Source organism: Mycteria americana, chromosome 16, assembly GCF_035582795.1.
Source record: "Mycteria americana isolate JAX WOST 10 ecotype Jacksonville Zoo and Gardens chromosome 16, USCA_MyAme_1.0, whole genome shotgun sequence".
NCBI classification, from domain to species: domain Eukaryota; kingdom Metazoa; phylum Chordata; class Aves; order Ciconiiformes; family Ciconiidae; genus Mycteria; species Mycteria americana.
The window spans coordinates 3,669,133-3,689,490 of NC_134380.1; the positions used below are offsets into that span (position 1 = coordinate 3,669,133).

Sequence of the window (20,358 nt, forward strand, 5' to 3'; positions counted from 1 at the left end):
GGCAGGACCCAGCAATCCTCCCAGATGGATGCAGAAATGCACGACGATGACTTGGCTTTTTAGCCATTGGAAAGAAAACAACTACAAAATGCCCCTTTTCCAAACCCCAGCTGGTCAGCCCAGAGGAAGCGGCAGTGCCACCTGTGATTGTCTCAGCTCCGATGAATTTCTTGTTCCAGCAAAGAAAATCAATGACTTGCACAGCTAATGGCATCAGAGAGTTTCTGCTTGTCGATAGCACTTAGGCACTGGCGGTCTCTGGGAGATGCCCAGATATGCTTCCCAGCATAGCAGATTTTCAGGAGCCTCTCGGCACAGTTCCTTCTCCCAGACCGGTCATGGGATACTGGGACACCGGCATCGCCTCTCGGCACCGGCATCGCCTTCAGTAGGAGCCAGGAGGCCACCGGGCACCTGCCGGAGCACAGGGCTCCCTGCTTACCTGCTGCCCTCAAAGCAGCAGCTCTGCCCGTCAATAATTAATCAGAGCAATTAGGCAGAAGGCTTGCACGTTGTAATTAGCTCCCTTCCCGGGGAGGGGGCAGCGAGGCAGGAGCCGAGCACTGAAAGCGCAGCGGGGGGGACAGTGCTCTTGAGCAAAGGCTCTCGTGCAGCCCCTCTTTGCGTGCAAATGCTCCCCTGCCCCTTCAAAACACCCCACGGCCCCGTCGCTCCAGGGCTGGGGAAGCCGACATGAAGTTAACACGTGTGCCTGCTCATACGGGTGGCTCTCGGGGGCAGAACGTCCCTTATCTTGGGGACACTGCTGCTTCCTGCCGGGTCACCTTGGCCCCGGGTCTGCGGGGCGGCAGCCGCCCTGCCCTTTGCCTGGGATTGTTCCTGCTCTTCCTGAGCAAGGTCACGGCCCCGAGATCCGGAAGGAGAGCATCCACCTGCGGAGGTATCAGCAACAGCCCGTGCAAACAAACCACTTTCTCCGCGGCCTTTCTTTGATGGGTTTCCCAGCTCCTCGGGAAGGGGAAGGCTTCCTGGCTGTGACCTGGGGATGGGCTGACACCGGCTGTTGCTCCCGTGGACATGGCACTGACAGCTTAGTGTCCAAGTCCCGGTTTTGGAGGCAGTGAGATTGCTGGAGCGGTTTTTCTTAAATGCTGAGGTGGTTAAACCCGCTGGTGGCAGGGAGCAGAGCTGCCCGCGGTGCGTGGCATGCAGCAGGGGTGCAGTTGGGTGGGCGGTCTGCTGAGGACCCCCCAAGAGCCTGGCACAGCCCCTGGGTTGGACGTGCTCATAGACGCCTTTGCCGGGACGCCTGACGGCACAGCGTGGCTGCCCGGGTGGGCAAGGCTGCCTGCCTCGTCCCTCTGTCTCACCCTGCCCCGGGCAGACCCTGCCCTGGGGCCGGGACGCTCTGGCTTTGGTTGCTGCTGCGAGTTTGGATGGGGACAGGGCATCCCTCTGCGGGGCCCTGTGGGCTGCGGTTTAGGCAGAGGTTTGAGCCACGGGTGCTGGGTGCATCCCGTGTGCTGCTGGCTGCATCCCGTGTGCTGCTGGCTGCATCCCGTGTCAGGCCGTCGGCTGCCTCCTCAACTTCAGAGGGAGCTTAGCTGGGAGGAGAGGAGGGAGGGGTGGGAAGGCAGCTCCGCTGATAAGATGCTGCTTGACAGATACAGTGTGGAAACAGATGCTGCCGGCTGCAGATGTAATGAGATACATAAATACCGAGACTTGCTCAAATAAACGCTGGTATCCGCCGTAAGGACGAGCTCGGGAGCCCCCGACACCGCTAACTGTGTGCCAGCAGCAAGCACGGAGCAGGCTGCTTTGGGGGTGGGGGGAGAGGCCCTGCCTCTGCGAGAGCATTTTGTTCGGGAAGGCGACACACTGACGGGGTGCCACATTTGCCGCCTGCAGCGGTGCCTGCGGCCAGGGCCGTGCCTGCAGCCCCCAGCAGTGACCGTCCCTGCAGCCCAGGCTCCGGCGCGGGTGAAGGCGCCTGCGCTTAGGGCCGGCTGCCGGCCACCGGGGCTGGGTTTTGGGGTATTTTCTAAGTGCCTAAAAGTAATGATACGCCCCGTGCACTTTGAGAGCCCTTTCGTCCCAGTGCAATGCAACAAGGATTGTCCCTGTTTTCATGTGTGCTTTGATTTGAAACCCTTCTAGAGTCCTGGGGATGGTAAAAAAACCCTGTGTGCTGGGAGGGACCTGGCTGAGCTGGGCACAGGGAGCGTGCCAAGGTGGCAGGAGGCTCCTCAGCATGTCTTGGGGAGCAAATAACCCAGGGAACGTGTACCGCTCGCAGAAATGAAGCAGTCCTGCCAGACATCTTTCTGACCATGGCCAAGGGAACAGAACCACGATTATCCCAGCGGGTGATGCACTCATCCTGCACGGGTTGCAATGGTTCAGTGGGGACAGAAGAGCAGAGCCAGAAGAAAACCCAAGGCCCCGACTCCACCTCAGTTGCTTCTCGAGGGTGCAAGTGTCCTCTGGGAGATGACGGTTGTGTTGTAGGTTCCCCCCAATAACACCTAGATTTTCCTGAGTGTTATCTTTACCCAGACGATGGGTAGGGATGGGAGAGACCCACAGTCTTCATTGTCCCCTCCCAGGGCCGTTCCTGCCTCTTATTTTGCTCCAACCTCAGCCCAATCCATCCTCCATTAAAACCGATGGCAAGAATGTCCCTTTGATATCATGTCAGTTGGACTTGATTTTACATCCAGCAATGCAATGAGTTTTCTTTCTTTCCTTCCAGACCTCTGATCTTTTGCCACTCTTCTTTCAGCTTCCTCAGTCCCACAGCTTTTCTTGGAGGGTTTGGGTTTTTTTTTAAATTTTTATCAGATTCTTGAAATGCATCTTTCCATTTATTGATTTCACCTGACATCTAAAGGAAGGCAAAGCAGGAGGCTCAACTAACTCCAACGTGCCCTCACAGCTCGTCAAAGCAAACTTAGAGCCTTGCTAGAGCTGCCAGGGCAGCACAGCCGCTGGGCAGAGACACTGGCCTCATAGGAGGGACACATTCATCTCTTTAGGCAGTGTTTTTTAATTTATATATACATACACGCTACTGGTTACATCAAGTTATCACTCTTGCCAGAGCATCTTTCTTTTCAGTCTCCGGTACACACTGTAATGGTACTTCTGGGAGTGTGGGCTCTAGGGTGGGGGAAAAGCAACCACTTGTGACTGCAGGTTTTGATTTTTTTTAGAAATTTCTGTTGCAGAGTCACTACTTAAAATGATCTGGAAGGACAAGAGAAAAGGGGGCAAGGGGAGGAGGAGAAGACAACTTGCTGGTGGCTGCAGTAGCACAGGCAGCAATGCACACCGCTTCAGGGGCATGAGGCTGCATCAAGCCGCAGTGCTTGCTGTGCCTCAGTTTCCCCATCCTCCTTGTTCGAGAGCTTCATGCTGGAGAAGGCTCCGTGTTTCCCCCGGGACTGCCAGCTGTGTTACGTCTGCACTCGGGCCCCGTCCTGCAGACAGACATTCTGGCAGCATTTCTATAGAGAAGTGAGAGGTGAAATAAGCCCCCTTGGACAGTTAATTTTTCCCTCTCTGTGCTGTTCTCCTAGCCTTGCCATAGCATCCGTAACAGTCACTTAACACTTGACATACAAAAGGCAGCACACAAGTGAGAGAGGCAGATAATGCCATCAGGTGGGACCAAAGGGCACGAGCGTGCCAGCACCCATCTCAGTTGCTGCTCCGTATTTTGGGTGGTTGACGGAGGGGTGTTCCCCTCAAGCGTTGAACGCTGCTGGCTCCCAGAGATGAAAGGAATGTATTTTTTTCTCCTCCTTCTCTTCTTCCTCCCATATACCAGATAATTTTGCACGAACAAGCCAATTTCATTTTTAACCCTGCTGTCACTTCATGGTGCAAAGGCAGGACTCAGGACGGCTGTTTGCTGGTGGGAGAGTGTCTGATTCTCCCCGTGACCCCATGTTACATTTCTGGGAGCAGATTTGGCCCTTCCTTGCCGGAAAGGCTCTTCTGTGGGATGCAAGGTCCCGCAGCTGACTGCAGAGCTGTTGGGCTCTTTCGGAAAGAGCAGCATTTCTTTGATACGTTGTTTTTTTTCCTGCGATGACCTCTTCGGTGGCACTTCCTCAATAACAACGCTTGCCACCACAAGAGACTTCCTTTCCCACTGCCGCTGCGGGCTGGGAGCTCCAAACCCCCGCCAAACCCTGGCCATTGCATCTGGAGCAAAACCAAACTGCATCTGGTTTAAGCTGAGCAGGGCAAAAAGTAACGGAGGGCAGGTTTCTTCTTTGAAGATTGCTCTAAGGTGTTTATTATCGCATTCCGTGGCAGCTCACCTCGAGCCATGGAAGCATCCCGGTGAGCCTCCTTGGATTCTTTAATATCTGCCCGGGGGCTTTCCTGCCCCACCATTTCTTTGTGTGTATCCCACTGCTTGGACCGGTACTTTAGCCTTTTGGCTCAGATGGAACAGGCACCTGGAGACTGGAGCAAGGTGCCCCCCAGCCCAGGCTCTCCGGAGAAGGTGCCTCGGGGTGCGGGGTGCGGGGTGGAGGTAAGCAATGCCCTTCTGCATGCGTTGTGTCTCATAACCCCGCTGCAACTTGCAGGCTGTGTAATGGAAAGATCCTGAGAGCTAAAATCACCAGCACCTTCATGACTTTGTACCTTGGGGAAAGCCCAGCTCTGTGTAAACAGGCTGTGCGAAACTCCAGCTTCACGTTTCTGCTTCATTCCCATCCTTTATCCAGCAGCTAGTTCCTGGCCTGCCTGCCCTCTCAGGGCTGCGGCCAGGTCAGTGGGAACGCGGCCAAAGGTAAGGGTAAACGTCGGCATGCCGGAGAAGGAGGCTCTGCAGCAGCAGCAGCTCCTCCTTCGCTGCCTTTCTGCTTCTGCAGATGGGTGGGGAGAGCACTAAGCCAGCCCAGCAGCATGCTGGAGGGGTCCAGGGACACGAGCAACGTCCCCGAGCTGTCACTGCCATGCAGATGCCCCAGCCGTGGGTGTTTCTGCATCTCGGGTCTTGGTTGATGGTGGTTTTGCACTTTCAGGCTATACCTCTGCCGTGTTTGCTGGCGTGCTTGCAGACCCACTCTGCTCGCCTCTCCTGCACCGAGCAAAGCTGTGACTGCCCCGGGGATGGGCTGAGCGTGTGCCCACATCTCAGCCACCCCCGGTTTGCTGGTGCTGGGACCAGGACATCAGCATTTGGTGAGCAGGAGACTGATCTTTCTCCTTCGCTGCTCATTTGCCTTGGGTTGTTCCCGGCTGCGGCACCAAGGAGCTGCATTGCTGCAAGCTGCAAACCCCTGTGCTGGGCCAAACCTGTTCTCTGCATCCTCCCCCTCCTCGGCTATATTGCAATTGCTACTTCAGGCAGCACACAAACTCTTTTCTGCTGCAGGTGAGCTTGAGGTAGACCTGGCCGTGCACTCCGATGGAGAAGGGTGTGCAAGACCCCGCAGCTGAGGCTCTGCCTCAAGGCAGGGCAGTGCTGACCCTGGCAGCACAGGGTGGGGGGGTGACACCATCGTTCCTCTCTGTGGCATCAGGTTGGCACACCTGGTGCTGGATGATTATTTCAGTCCCTCTAGCCTGGATACCCAGGCTCTGATAGGCTGATTATTTCAAAAAAGTCATACTAGGACTGCCAGGGAGGTGGCACTCGCCTTCTGGGGTTAAGAGGAGATGAGTCCTGCCTTAGCACATGATTGGGCCAGGTTTTATGAGAGGCCAGAGAGCACGTGGGGCTGATCGCTGTTATCAACAGCAGCTTTAGTTGTTGCTCTGGGTTGCGATGGCACAAGGGCTGGTGAAGACCTGCCCTTATCTGCTGACTTCAGCCTCCCTCCGGGAGAGCTGGGCTACATTTATGCGGGAAAGCCTTGCAGCAAGTCCATCCACACTGCTTTTAATGCCTTGCATGCTGCAAAGGAGCCCAGGAGGTCCCGAGCAGGACATGGCTTGGTCCAGCTGGGAGCAAAGCAGCAGGTGGACTTCACACAGCAAGCTCACCTTGAGTTTTCTGGACCCAACACCAGGAGCAGCTCCCACCTCTGTGGGAAACACAGAGGCACGGGGCTGTCTCTCCTACGTGAAACAGGCTGTGCCCTCCCAAAATCTAATTTCTGGAACAGTCAATGCTTGTTTTCTCACTAATCACCAGCTTCTCTTGCTGCTTTGAGTTGGTGGGACAGCAGCACAAGTCAGCTGAGGCAAAACAGCTGCTTTAACCCATTTCCCATCCCCTGCTGGAGCTGAGGGAGGGTACCCAGTGTGGGCTGGTGGCAAATACCACCAACAGGTATCATTGCATCCCTTCCCCCAAGCTGAATTTCCAGAAAGACTCAGCCCTTGGGTGCTCAGTCTTGTAAGGAGGGAGCCCGATAGGTTATTCTGGTTTCTTGACATGAAGTGATGCTTTCTTCCCCAGAGTTGTGCTCTTGCTAAGAACAGGGACTTGAGATCAGGTGGCGTCTCTGCGGATTCTGATCTCCAGGGTTGAGCCAACACCCTGCTTGCCCTGGGAAACTTAAAGGCAAGCTTTTTAAAGGCATCACTCTACCATCAATATAAAAGCCATCATAAACATGACACCAAAGATCAGTTCCCACACCAGGAGTGTCTGAGGGTTGGGAGACTGTTACTGGGACGTCTTTATGCGACCCCAGCACTAAAGTGCCGACGTCAAGGCCTGGCACACCAGGGCGCATCGGGGAATCCCAGAGCAGCACCGCGTGCGTCGCTGGGACCTGTCACCACCCGGTGCTCGGCCCTTGCCCAGCATCGCCCCCGGCCCGGCCTTCGGAGGCAGCTGACCCTGTGCTGCGCCTCTCCCACCCTGGCCAGCGGCTGGAGGGTTTGCTGCAGCGGCGCCAGGGGACGACACATCCAAACCGTTGCATTACCAAAGCAAAGCCCATTGAGGTGGGGAAGGGGCCACAACCCCCCTGTGAGCAGCAGCCCCGTGAGCTACCTCCGGGGGCTTTGGCCAGACACGGGAACGGCCGTCTTGGACACCACTGCTGGGAAGAAAGTACGGGTCTGGAAAAGGCCAATATGAATATGCATGCAGAGCCGAAATGCTCCCTTTGAGGAAAGTCTTCCTCCCCTATTAAGTAATTAAATAAAGCCCCGAGCTCTACTAAAATTAAAATAACAGAATCCATTTATTCTGGCAGGGCCCACTGGTGGCTGCTCTTGCCAAAAACATTTTTGTGGTTCTTGTCTTTTCAAGTGGCTCTTTTGCAATAAAACCCAGATGCCATTAGTCCAGGGAGGCCTCCAGGCATCTGTTTACGTCCATGAAAGATGCCCTTTGTAATTAATTAATCTCCCAAAAGCTGTGGTAGCACATTCCCTGTGGCTCCTGGCGTGTCCCTGCCTGCCGGCCCTGGCAGCGGAGGTGCGTGCTCATTCCTGGGCACTGAAGAAAGCTTTTGTGTTGCAGCCTTGCCACGAAAGGGGTTAATGTCCTCCTTGGGAAGACACAGCGGAGATTTCAACGCTTGTCAAAACACAAACAGAAGTCAGCTTGCCTCCCACTGCCCTCGCTCCACCGCCGGTTCGGTGGCTTCTGCTCTTGCTGAACAGCAAATTGCAGTCGCGGGAGGCTGTGTTACAGGGGCCGGGATCAGCTGGGGACTGAGCCGGCAGGCAGCGGGGAAGGGGGGGTACAACCTGGTTCCTGCGCCCTTTCGGGGGTTCAGGTGCTTCCAGATGACTCGGTCATTGCAGGGTTTCCAAACCGGAGGGCAACAACACAACGCCTGAGAAATGTGGGCTTGGTGCACATGGGGGGAAAGGGTGATTCATGAGACTGCCCTGAGCAAAACCACTTATGAACAGCTGCACCGGCCCAGAGCAAAGCGCCGTCCAGCCCAGCACCTTCTTCCAGGTGTGGCTGGTTTCAGGTGTCTGCAGAAGAGTGTACGAAAGCTGGTGGTTTGCAGGGCTCCTTCTCCTGTTATCTCCTCCCAGCTGAGGGCAATCAGGGTTGCAGTCTCCCTATGGCTGAAGTGGCTCTGGGACTCTCACATTTCATTGCCACCAACTCATTTCATCCACCATGAATTTGGCCAGTCTGTTTCTGAACCATTTACACTTTTGGCCTTTGCAGCATCAGGTGGTGGCTAATCCCACTGTAGAATTATGCAGCTGCTCAGCAAAGGCTGTCCTCGTGCTGGTTTTCAACCCGTCTCCATCCTTAGTGTCAGCAGCAATTACCTTTATGTCACCACACTCTTCAGGATGCGCGCAAGCTCTCTCATGCTCCTCAGCTTGTTTCTTCTCCAGCCTGAATGCCCCTAATTCAGGGAGTTTCCCTGAACAGAAACCCTCAGCAAAGACCAGCAAACATTTGGCTTCTCTAGGACCACGTCTTTGCTCAGCCTCTATGTAATGTGGTTGTAAATAGAATTGCTTTAGGAAGGGTCAGTCCTCGCTGCCTCATTTGTAATGTAACGACTCAGCCTGGGGTTTGGTTGTTATTGGTGTTTTTAGCTGTTGTTGCCTTTTCATTGTTGCTTTTTTGATAGATGAGTTTAATTTTGCTGGCATATTGCACAGGTTTGCAAACCAGATGTTGCTGCTGCAAGACGGTAGCAGTAACGCAGGCAGGGAGCAGTTCATCACGGCACACGGGTGTCGCAACGTGGCGAGGTCAAAGACGAGGGGTCAGGGCGTGGGGGGGGATGCGGGTCCCTGCTCCTCAGGACCCGGGGCCGCAGTTGCCATGAGAACTGCTGGTGGCACGGCGGTGAACCTCGCCGGCGCTGTAGCCACCTCCCATCCATCTCCCATTCCCTCCGGGAAGGACCGGACCGTTGGAAGGAGACCAAGCTGCGGAGCGGAAAATTCTGCTGAGAGTCTGGAAGGAGGGCTGGGTTTGTGTAACCAAATGATGATGGTGTGAATCACCGGTGTTTTGCAGGTGCTGGCTCCTGTCCGGGGGTGATCTACGGGGTGCTGCAAATGTGGGGGGATGGGGTGTGGTGTGGCAGGCAAGGGGGAGCGAGGAGAGGAGCTGGGAGCGCCCAGGAGGAGCAGACAAATGGCCGCTCACATGGCTCCTACACTCTCCTGGCTTGCCTTGCTTAACATGGAGGAGCTCAGGTCATCCTGTGGCCAAATCCTGCGGTCCTTTAGCAAATCATACCCAATGCCAGGCCCAGGAGGGCTTTGAACTCTCAAGGGGACCACGGAGCAGGATGGACCCTGGCCCGAGCCCCAAGCCCCTTCCTGCTCCCAGCTGGGAGAGCTTCCCGAAGCAGCTTGCGTGTAGGATTTCTTTGGGTGGAAGAAGGAAATTGCTGAGGTCAGGGGGCTGATACTGCACATTTTTATGTGACATCAGCTTGCTGCCACCTTGAAAATACCAAAAGATAGAGTCTTACATCCTGGCCCTTGAAAATCCCTTGTGCCCTGCAGGAAGGGAGTGTTGTTACTCCAGAAAGTCACTGTTATTCCAGGGAATTTAAACCAACGTGCAGGAAACCCCAGTGTGGGCAGGGAGGAATTTAAAGGGATAGGACATTAGGATCGTAGAGATGTGCTCTGTTCGTACAGTGCCATTGCTAGAAGGGAGGTGGGATCCCCCTCAGGAAGACCCATAGAGGCCTTGAATAGGCAAAATAGGCTTAGGTCTAATTCTAGGTAAATAGGCAGCCAAAAGAAGTGGGAAATCAGGAGTGTGTTTAGATGCTTTGCTGAATCAGAGCCTCCTGACTATCCACGCAAGGAGGAAAGCAAGCTGGGCTGGAGGTGTGAGGCTCAGGAGCATCCTGCCCTTGGTACCCGGGACAGCCCGGAGCACTGCCTGCGCTCAGCTCCCCCCACCTGCGCAGGGGCATTCGGCACTAACATGTCCCTCTCTCCTCCTCTCTCAGGGACCTCATGCCCAGGACCCTGGAGGGGCAGATCACCATGGAGAAGACCCCCAGCTACTTCGTCACCAAGGAGGCCCCAGCCCGCATCTCCTCCATGTCCAAGGGCACAAAGCTCATCGTGGTGGTGCGGGACCCCGTGACCAGAGCCATCTCGGACTACACCCAGACGCTCTCCAAGAAGCCCGATATCCCCACCTTTGAGAGCCTGACCTTCAAAAACAGGACTACGGGCCTGATCGACACCTCGTGGAGCGCCATCCAGATTGGCATCTATGCCAAGCACCTGGAGAACTGGCTCCTCTACTTCCCCATCGGGCAGATCCTCTTCGTCAGCGGGGAGAGGCTGATCAGTGACCCCGCAGGGGAGCTGGGCAGGGTCCAGGACTTTCTGGGCCTCAAGAGGATCATCACCGACAAACACTTCTACTTCAACAAAACCAAGGGGTTCCCGTGCCTGAAGAAGGCGGAAGGCAGCAGCAAACCCCACTGCCTGGGGAAGACGAAAGGCAGGACCCACCCTGACATAGACCAGGAGGTGGTGCAGAGGCTGCGGGACTTCTACCGGCCCTTCAACATGAAGTTCTACCAGATGACAGGGCAGGATTTTGGCTGGGACTGAGGCTGAAAAAAATAATTTAAGAAAAGGAAAATATAATATAATATATATTTTTTTTACATATCAGTAGAGAGGGGGAAAATACAGAAAAAAAATAGTTGTGCTGAAACATGGTTTGTTCTGATTCTGTTTTTTCTTTTGACACTGCTTTGTTTTCTTTCTTCTCTCAGAGATGAGGTGATGTATCTGACCAGAAAAGGAGGCTGTGAACAGCAACCTGGTCCTGTTGACATCAGCTGCAGCTTGGGTGCTTCCTTCAATGGGCCCAAGGATTAGCACTGTCTTTGTAAGAAAAAAGCAGGTGCAAAGTCTTAGATGTCCTCAGGTCCACCTCCAGAAGTGACAGGGGTGCCTTACTGGAAGGCCAGCCAGATTTTGGCTTGCAAATGCCATTTTAGACCAGACCTCATCACTTTTGACAATGAAACAAGAGAGGTTTAATAGCTAATCTGGCTTTCAAAACCTTACCTTAGGGGATTTTTTTATTGCATGAAACCTTTGGTGAAATTTTTTTAATTTATTCAATTTTTGTTTGACTCTTGCCCCCCCCTAAATTGAGCTCTTTTCATCAACTAAACTTATTTTTCATCTTATAGAAGCCAAAACCAATATTCCATTTTTTTGTTTTGAGACAAAACAATTTTGGTAGCCAAAGGTGAAAGAAAACAAATTATTCTTTTGACTCTATGATGAAAACTGCCAGGTAGTCAAAAGGCCTCATTCACAGGAGTTGGCTCTAAACCAGTGTTCCCCATTGCCAGCAACGTGCACCTCTTTTGCTACGCTGACAGCAGAGCGCTTTTCCCGGGGGGGCCATCTGAAGGGATCTGGGCGATGGCCAAGGAAGGTCCACGCTGAGATGCTGCTCATGGCACACCTGTCTTGAAGGTGCTGGGGGACCCAAGGTGCTGGGGGACCCACCATCCCACCACTCGTATGCAGGAAGCAAGTTCACCGTGTCTGGTGGATGCTGTTTAAGCCATAATGAAGAATGGTTTAAGTTGGGCCAGTCTTAAAAGAGAAACAGCGGAGAAAGGGTTGTTTGGGGAAAAAATGAACAAAAATCACATCCAGAAAGGAGAGAGAATGAGGAGATGATGGAATTTTTCTTGTCCTTTCCTAAAGGAGAACCGAGGGGGAAGCAGGAACAAGAGCATTGGTTCTGCAGGGTTTTAAAAATTGTCAGGCAAAACGAATCTCCTGTTTTCAGTACCCAGGAGATTTAAATTCTTTGCTTTGATCCTTATCACCTTTTTTGGCTGGTAGAAATGTCTCAGCAACAGAAATCTATTAGGGAAGCAGGATCTTGTATTACCGTGGGCTCATTTATCTGCTGGCTCTTTACCTTCAGCATTTTCTGGACTATAGGAGCACCTAACTATCCTTTGGTGCTGTATAAACACAACACGATGATGCTCCCTCTCCCGAGTCTAACTTTAAAAAGCCCGTGATGGGGTAAAACAAAGTGGGGGATCACCTGGTAATCTGGTTAGGAAGAAGCCTGGGGACCAAGCTCGCTGGCTGCCTGCACACCGGCCAAGATCTTAATAAAATCACAGCAGAGCAGAGATTTCAAGGACTCTAAAGAGAATTGTATCTGAAATTACAATTTAACCCAAGAGGGAGTCATCTCTTCCTTGGGCTGTCCTGCTTGACAGGCTAGGAAAATAGCTTGGTACCTGCTCAACTTCATGGCAGCAAGTTCCACTTGCAGGGGTTGAGCCACCTCCCCTCCTGGCTGCCCTGAGCCTCCTCCTTCCTACCCATCCCTACATGCCTCCCTCCGTTCCCGAGGATGCAGAGTCCTGGGACCTTCTTATCCCCTGAAGACAAAAACCCACATGGTTTTGCATGCAAGGCCCATTTCCCAAGGTAATTCAAATAATTTCATTAATGTCGTGAGGCCCCAGGACCTTCTACCACAGATGTCACCCCAAAGCCTTACCTGAGCTCAGATTTCCGTGCCCCGGCTGGTGGAGCGGTGGTGATGGGCTGGTGGCACCAAAGCCGGACTGTGCTAAGCAGTCTGTCCTGGCATGGCATGGCTCGGTGCCACCCTTGCTGCCTCCACTGATGCCTTCACCCCCTTCCCACCATTCTTGCTCCAATGTGTCCCATTTGAAGCCCCTTTTTGGCAAAGTCTTGTGCCACAGCTGGGTAAACATTTTACGTAATTGCCTTCTGCGAACACCTTACAGCAGAAAGGCAGATGAGGCACCACACAGACCCGCAGCAGCCCTTTCTCTTACCTGCCTCCCTTCAGCCCCTCAATGGTCATGCAAGAGATGACATGAGAAAATCAGAGATGGTCAAGCAGCTTTGGCTTCATGGGGTCATGGTCCCTACCAGCATCTCTGCAGCTCATTGCTGGAGCTCAAAGCTCCTAAATCAGAAGAAGTTGCAGACTGTTGGGCTCTCGGTAATCGTCTCCCCAAAGTGCCACTGGAGTTGAGAGGAGCAATCTGCTCTCTGTCCATGCCGGCCAGATCAAGGGGGAATGGACTTAAGGTGTAGCCAAAAGGATGGGGGTTAATTATTGGGAAAACCTTTCTAACAGCAAGGCTTGTTGGGGCAGGAACGGGAGATGGCCACCATCCTTCCCGCACTGTGCTCTTCCATCCAAGTGCAAAAGCCAAGCTGGCAGCGAGGGCAAGGTGTCACTCGCTCACGGGCACAACTGAACAGTGCCAGCACTACTGAGGCACAAAATCTGAGGTTTTCCAAGCTGAAAAGAAGGTTTAGCATGTAGTTTCTTTGGTATTTCAAAAAGACTTAAGGTTGGGCTAATCTTTACATGCCTTTGACAAGTATAAATATCACTTAAGAGCATGATTTAAAAAAATCAATATAATTATATTGCTATTGTCTCTCATACGGTCACATTCAGACTAGTATAAAGGAGCTTTATAGCGCTACAGATTGTTCTTCCCATATTGAACCAGCTATAGCAATATAAAGCACCTTCATACAAATGAGTTTCTACAAGTGCCACCAAATCACTGTCATTAAATCAGTATAGCTTCGGTGTGTACACAAGCCTAACTGTCATACATGCCTTTAAAAAACTCTTCCCAGCACACTGCACTCAGCTACATAGGCATACTTTCCCAAAAATGCTTGAGTGTTTTACTTCCACTAATTTCTGAGGGTTTGAATCCCTCGATGCACATCTAGTAAAACGATTTGGGGATCTGAGACTGCAATTGATTTTTTCAATCTGGGCCATGAGTATTTTTGAAAATCCCTCCACGTAGGAACAATGGCTTTTAGAAAGGGGTCACACAACCAAATTGCTTTGAACTCTAATAACATTTAAGCCTCTAAACTCTTTAGGCTTATTTTAAAATCCAGCCATGAAGTTTAGATTATTTTAACCTAAGAAGAATTGGAAGTAAACTACTGAAAACTGCACCCCTCCTAGGCCTACAATACTGAGCATGTGTATTAGGAGGGGAAAGCAAAAGGAGTGATAAATAAAAATGAAAGTGACTGTCGTGGTTTAACCCCAGCCGGCAACTAAGCCCCCCCCAGCCGCTCGCTCACTCCCCCCACAGCGGGATGGGGGAGAGAATCAGGAGAGTAAAAGTGAGAAAACTCGTGGGTTGAGGTAAAGACAGTTTAATAGGGAAAGCAAAAGCTGCGCATGCAAGCAAAGCACAAGGAATTCCTTCACTCCTTCCCATGGGCAGGCAGGTGTTCAGCCATCTCCAGGAAAGCAGGGCTCCGTCACGCCTAACGGTTACTGGGGAAGACAAACGCCATCACTCTGAACGTCCTCCCCTTCCTCCTTCTTCCCCAGCTGTATATGCTGAGCATGACGCCATATGGTATGGAATGTCCCTTTGGGCAGCTGGGGTCAGCTGTCCCAGCCGTGTCCCCTCCCAGCTTCTTGTGCCCCCCCAGCCTCCTCGCTGGTGGGGTGGGGTGAGGAGCAGCAAAGGCCTTGACTGCGTGTGAGCACTGCTCAGCAGGAACGAAAACAGCCCTGGGTTATCAACAGTGTTTCCAGCACAAATCCAAAAGATAGCCCCACACTAGCTACTAGGAAGAAAATTAACTTTATCCCAGCCAAAACCAGCACAGCGACCTATAGGGTTTGATTTTTTTTTTTAAAAAAAGGCAGAAAAATCAATACATTAACAATGAGAAACTAATTAGGGGTATTAAAATTCTTCTGGTTTCAATAATCAAATGTGCCATTAGGCACTGATGAAGCTCAGGCTTATATGCCACGCAACATTTAGATTTTTAGAACATTTGTTTTAAAAGGAAAAAAACCCACCTTTCTAAAGCATCCTGTCAATGTCAAGCACCAAATTCATCTTTCAGGAGGTGGACACATCTCCTTCACCCCCCCCATTTGCAGCAGTGCATGGGTGCCCCTTGGTCAACAGGCAGTCGGTCTGCTGAGGGTTTGCACAACACCTTGCCCAGCCCAGCCCAGCCCCACAAACGGGGCACCGCAGCCCCGCTGCACAGAAACCACCACGAGCTTTGGTGCACGTGTGCTGAGCACAAGTATTGCACTTATTCCGCAAAAATCAGTTTTTTTTCTGCTGATGGTGACATCAGCAGACATTTGGCACAAGGCTTGTAGAGCCCAATTCAGAAAGAAGGCTGAACTGGAGACCTCCCTTCAGCCCACTGCAGCGGCCGCTTTCAGCCAAACCCAAACTGGGAAGGCTCTTTGTACCCTGCTTCAACTGGCCACACCTGGAAAATTTCAGAAAAATGGGTTTTTCTTTACCAGTGCAGTTTGGCAAGACAAAAACTCACCCCTCTGCTGCTGTGATTCGCATTGCTGCGATTTCTGGAAGGGCAAGGACCGAGCTGCCGTGTCCACGTTGTAGTTGGTGCTGATTTCGTGCCATGGGGAAATTACTCAGCTCCTAAGGAAATGCTGCCACCCAATAATTTACACAGTTAAAAGGAATATAAACACCAATGTGCCATGGAGATCAGTGTATGAGACTCCTCTACATGGTATTCGGGGTGGTCTTTGGGGTGCAGCAATAAGAAGTTAAATTTCCAGCAATGATTTGGCCATGCCTACGCTACACTGAGTTATTTTGACTAACATGGATCCTTAGTCTCCTCGGTTCTCCTGCATACACAACGTTAGGTCTCCAGATTAGGAAAAAAAATTGCCCATTTTCTTAACCATTAAAAAAATTCTTGTTCGTATATAATGGTTTCTTGGTTTTCTCTCCTCCCTCCCCTTTGCTTGGTGATACTGTCATCCTTCTCCCTTTGGTGCTATTTCAGTATGAAACAGACTGATTTTAATTTAATTTAAGAATGAAAAAGCACACATTTAATAAAGTTTACGGGTACTGAGAGGCTGTGCTCTCTTTTTGCTGGCGGCAGCAACCTGGAAAGAGTGGGCAGGTTTATTGAAAAAGGGGAAAATACAAGAATTACCCACTTGTGTCTGATTTTAGCCTCCTAAGCCCAACACGCTCCACGGCAGCTGGGGGGGGGCTCTGCCTGCTGTGAACGTTGGCATCGTTTCCACAACCTCTTCTCTTCCACTTCATGTTTCTCTAGAAAGCTTAATGTCATACAGTCCTTTCTTTAGATTGCAAAAAACCTTGGAAAGTCAGGTCTTCACGGCTCCCCCCGCCCTTCAGCCCCTTAGCCGTCGCTGGCCCTGCCACGTCCACAGCATTTCACCACTGAGTTTGATTAATTCCCGCTTTCCCCTGACCTGGTAGGAGAGGAACGGACCCAACTCACGATGCGTTGCGTGAAACTCGAGGTGGAAGCAATTGACCAAGAAATATATACAGCGGAGCAGCCCCCGTATATCAGGTTTTCTGTGTGGTCAAGTAAAGTGATATTCTATTTACTTTTTTAGATGTATAAACAGATTAAGTCCCAGGGAAAATATGCTCCCAAACTTCATAATATTTTATTAAACCACTGAAGTTTAATATAAACTTTTGGCTCCCACAGAAAAATGTTCCATTTCTTTTCTGAGCACCTTTGATTTTATTTTCTTTTAATTACTGTTATCCGGAGTTAACAATGTGGGTTTTGCACTCCACCCAGCAAGGACTATCCAGATTAGAAGTGGGGAATTCTGCTGAAATACAGAAATATCTATGTGGTGGTAAGGAGTCAACGACGCCTGGGCGGAAGACTCTGGAGAAGCCAATGTGCAGAATGAATTCCCCTCCGCCAGGCAATAATAAGGCTGCATTCCTCAATTCATAGCATTTATTACCTAAGACATTGGCCAGCCATGGCTTTTGAAAAAAATTATACCTCCTTCATCTTACGCCTGTCCACACCGCTGCGCAGGGGCTGGCGCGCTGCTCAAGCTCGCTCCGTCCCGGAGGCAGCACAGCTCATTGCTCCACGGGGAGAGCTCTCGTTAATTCAGGTCTGACGCTGCCCTCAGGCTCAGTACCACACCGTGTGAACGCAGCTTTGGACACATTGTCTATCCGGGTGTGAAGATGCTAGCAGAGGCCAACACTGTGCTGAGCCTCAAGCGCACTGCTTGGCCAGAGACCTTCCAAATCTGATGACCAAGAAATGTCCTACAGACAGCCCAGCTCACAGCGAAAGCTGCTGGGAGCCAAGCAAAGCTCTTCAAGAAAGACTCAGCACCTGCATTTCAACATCGTTAAATATGAATAATAATGGTAACAATCATCTCATGGTTCTTAAGACAACTGTGTAATTTCTGGAGGCCAAATTCGCTGGTGTGAGTGTTACCTGAGGTCCTCAGTGCAACACAGGAACTTCAAACACAGCTTATCAGCCACAAGTATGCCTCCCTTGCCAAACCTCTTTGCTATTTCCTCTGCTGCAACTCAGAGCAGTCCTGGTAACGGAGAGTCCTTCTTCACAGATGCACCAGCGTCTGGCCTCTCTGAGTTCCTCCATTAACGCCGGGGTAATGGTGATGTTGTAGACAGGATTAGACCTGCTTGGCCACAGTTTCTCCAGCTCATTTCTTTTGTTCTTTCACCAACAGCTGTGATTTAGGGCATGTGAGCAAAATCTAAAGGAAATGACTGAGAGGTATTGGCTGGGGAGCACTTACCTTCCCTTGTACAGGGCTTATGGAGCAGAATCAATAGATTTTCTATACTGCTCACTGCTGGAGACCCCCCATGGCTGGGCACAGAAGAGATGGCAACGGAGTGAAAAAATTCTCCTGAGAAGGACAAGTTTAAGAGCATAGAGGAAAGCAGACAAATGCATCATATTGACAGGGCAAACACAGTCATGAATCTAATTACCTGCCCCTCCACACGCCTGCAGCTGCACGCTGCCTTGTCTGCAGCTCACCAGGGCTTTGCTGGTGCAAAACACCCTCAGCGGCTTCCCGGGACCCATGGCTTCGGGGCGCGCAGAAGGGTCTGTGCTTTGAGCACAGGCTGCCCCTGCGATCAGGGCAGGATCCAGCAAGGCGCAGGGCTGGGCAGGTCTGCTGGAGGCAGAGGAGAGCATCCAGCCAGGGCCCTCCAAGCACATTTCAGTTCAGCAGCATCACAGGATTTGCTGGATTGCCAGGAGCCATTTCCTACTTGTTTTTTCAATCAGCTCTTCTGACCAAAGGGGCATGTCTGCTAAGCTTAGACGGGGTTTGTTGTCCAAAGTGAAGCCACAGCCCAAGGACCCCAATTCAGGGGCACATCCTATCCCACAGACGTGTCTCTAGCTGCCTGCCATGGGAATTATAAAGATATAACCAATGGCATCACTACACCGTGATTTAAAAAAAAAACCTCACTGTGGTTCCCTGTATCTCAAAACCAGTATTGGCCTGAGACCAAACTCCTCCATTTTCCACAGAGAAGATTCAAGGTTAAATAAAGAAATTATTTGTATGGCTACCCATGTGAGTTGCCGGCAGGGCTGGGGCTCAGGACACAGCCAGCTCTGCCCGTATAAATTGGATATTGCCCCTGTATGTCTTGGTGAGCAAGAGGTGCCACATGAGCTCTCCCTGGTCCGCAGTTACGCCGGCTGGCACAAGCCTTGTCATCCGGAGCAGACACTCATGTAAGAGGCGCCTGGAAGATGCTACTGGTTTAGTAATGGACTGCCTGTATACATCATCATATCTGCCATCAGGATCAAATCTGGGCTTTCACTGCCTCAGAAAAGCTTATTAATGGAAGAGCTGACCAATGTCCAGCCGGAGCCCAGCCCTGGCTGCAGCACCCCACACCCCTGCATGGCCAGATCCCAAGTACGGATCCCCTGCCTTGGTCAAACGGAAGTTGCGGCTCGTTTTCCAGGCAGTGCGGGAATGTCCATCCGAAGTTGGAGTCTCACATTTTAACCACCCAAACCCCTCTCAGACACAACGTGCCCCAGAGCCGGGGAGCTCGCAGGGAGAGCGCAGGGAGAGCATGGGGTTCACGGTGCACGTTGGACCCTCGGCACCGGCACTCGGGAGGGAAATGCCGCAGAGGAGCCTGCCCGGACGCAACCGCTGCCCGGACACAACCGCTGCCTGGCCGGCCAAACTGGCCAGGGGAATTCATCCTGGTTTGACACCCCATATTTTACCAGCTTTACTAAAGAGAAAATTGTCATATGCTTCTACTTTTCGAGGAGCTGAGCTGTCCTTTGGCTAGCAGCTGCCAGCATAAATATACATGAGGAACAGGTTTTTAGTTCCTGAAAAATGTCTAAAAATTGTAAACAATTCTCAAGTCATACGGGGATAAACAGTCAGAATTTCAATATTGTTTATAGCTTTTCAAAAACAACAGTCGTCTGAGTTCAGTCAAGCCAAGCATTTTGGATAGATAATTTTTAAACATTTGGTTTCAATTCTCCCAAACCTTCGGCAAAGAAGCCCCGTTCTTGCTATACTTAGCTTAAGATTCAAAATGGAAAGTATTATGGACTAGAAAACCGGATGTTTCTATTTCAAAAAAGAAATGGTCTCAGATATTGGACCATCTTGGAAGACCCTTTCAGAAAAAGAAAAAACAAAAACACTTGGTCAAAAAGTTTATCCAGGCTGATCTTCTCCTGCTTAAAGTTTCAGTTCTGTCGAATTAGTTGTTTGCTTTGCTTAACAAACAAGAATACTCTGTCAAAAAAAAAAAAAATTCCTGACAAGTACCATTTGTCAGCCTGAGAGCAGAAACTTCCCTCCTTGGCCCAGTCCTTCCCCCGTCAGCATGCACTACAGCGTTCCTCCGTGGCACCGGCCCCCGCTCCCTGCGCAGACGCTTTGCAACTGGGCAGAGTGGAAAACAGAGTTCTTTAATTTCCTCTTTGCATTAGAGTTCATTAGGGAAAATCCAGAGGCCCCTCACTGAGCAAACGGCTGCATTTGCATGTCTTCTGTGGATGTTTAAATTATATTTTCCTGTAGGGTTTTTTTTTCTCCTTTTCTTGTGTCTTTCCTGCACCACTGACACTGGACTCCTTCTCTGCTCACAATTAATTCCTACAAGAATTTTTTTCACTTTTGTCACCGTCTCTCAGCTGGATGGCTCACAGGAACATAATTTGCTAGTTCTGTTGTAAGGAAATTATCTATTTAAGCTATTTGTTGGTATTAGTGATTACTCAGTCAAGTCACGTGGCAGTACTCCCATTCCCAGGCTGAATAACCATCTCTCAGGAAGAAAGAAGTTGAAAATAGTTACTAACAACTTTACTGGGTGCATTTTAGATGCTTAACTGCCCCTCCTGAAATGCATCAGATCTGAAGCATGTGCTCATTTCTTGAACCAGTATTTATTGTTAACGCTTTGCAATCACCAAATTCTACTTTGTGGTTGCATTCATGAAAATATTGGCAGATCTGGACTTAGTAAATTTTGTAGTCATCTGTGTAACCATTCCTAAGTACAGCCACCAAAAACTGGGATAAATAATGCAAAGTAAGACCAGGAGCAGGAATAGCACCAGTAAGAA

The 20,358-nt window shown here is 51.0% G+C and overlaps 1 protein-coding gene across 1 annotated transcript in view; it reads left to right on the top strand.

Moving 5' to 3' along the window:
* HS3ST3A1 (heparan sulfate-glucosamine 3-sulfotransferase 3A1) overlaps positions 1 to 14,112 on the top strand; it is a 39,605-nt gene extending 25,493 nt beyond the window's left edge. The window contains exon 2 of the mRNA XM_075518870.1: positions 9,843 to 14,112. Within this exon, the coding sequence (XP_075374985.1) occupies positions 9,843 to 10,461 (619 nt within the window). The 3' untranslated portion in view covers positions 10,462 to 14,112. The remainder of the gene's footprint in view (positions 1 to 9,842) is intronic.
* The last annotated feature ends 6,246 nt before the right edge of the window (positions 14,113 to 20,358 follow it).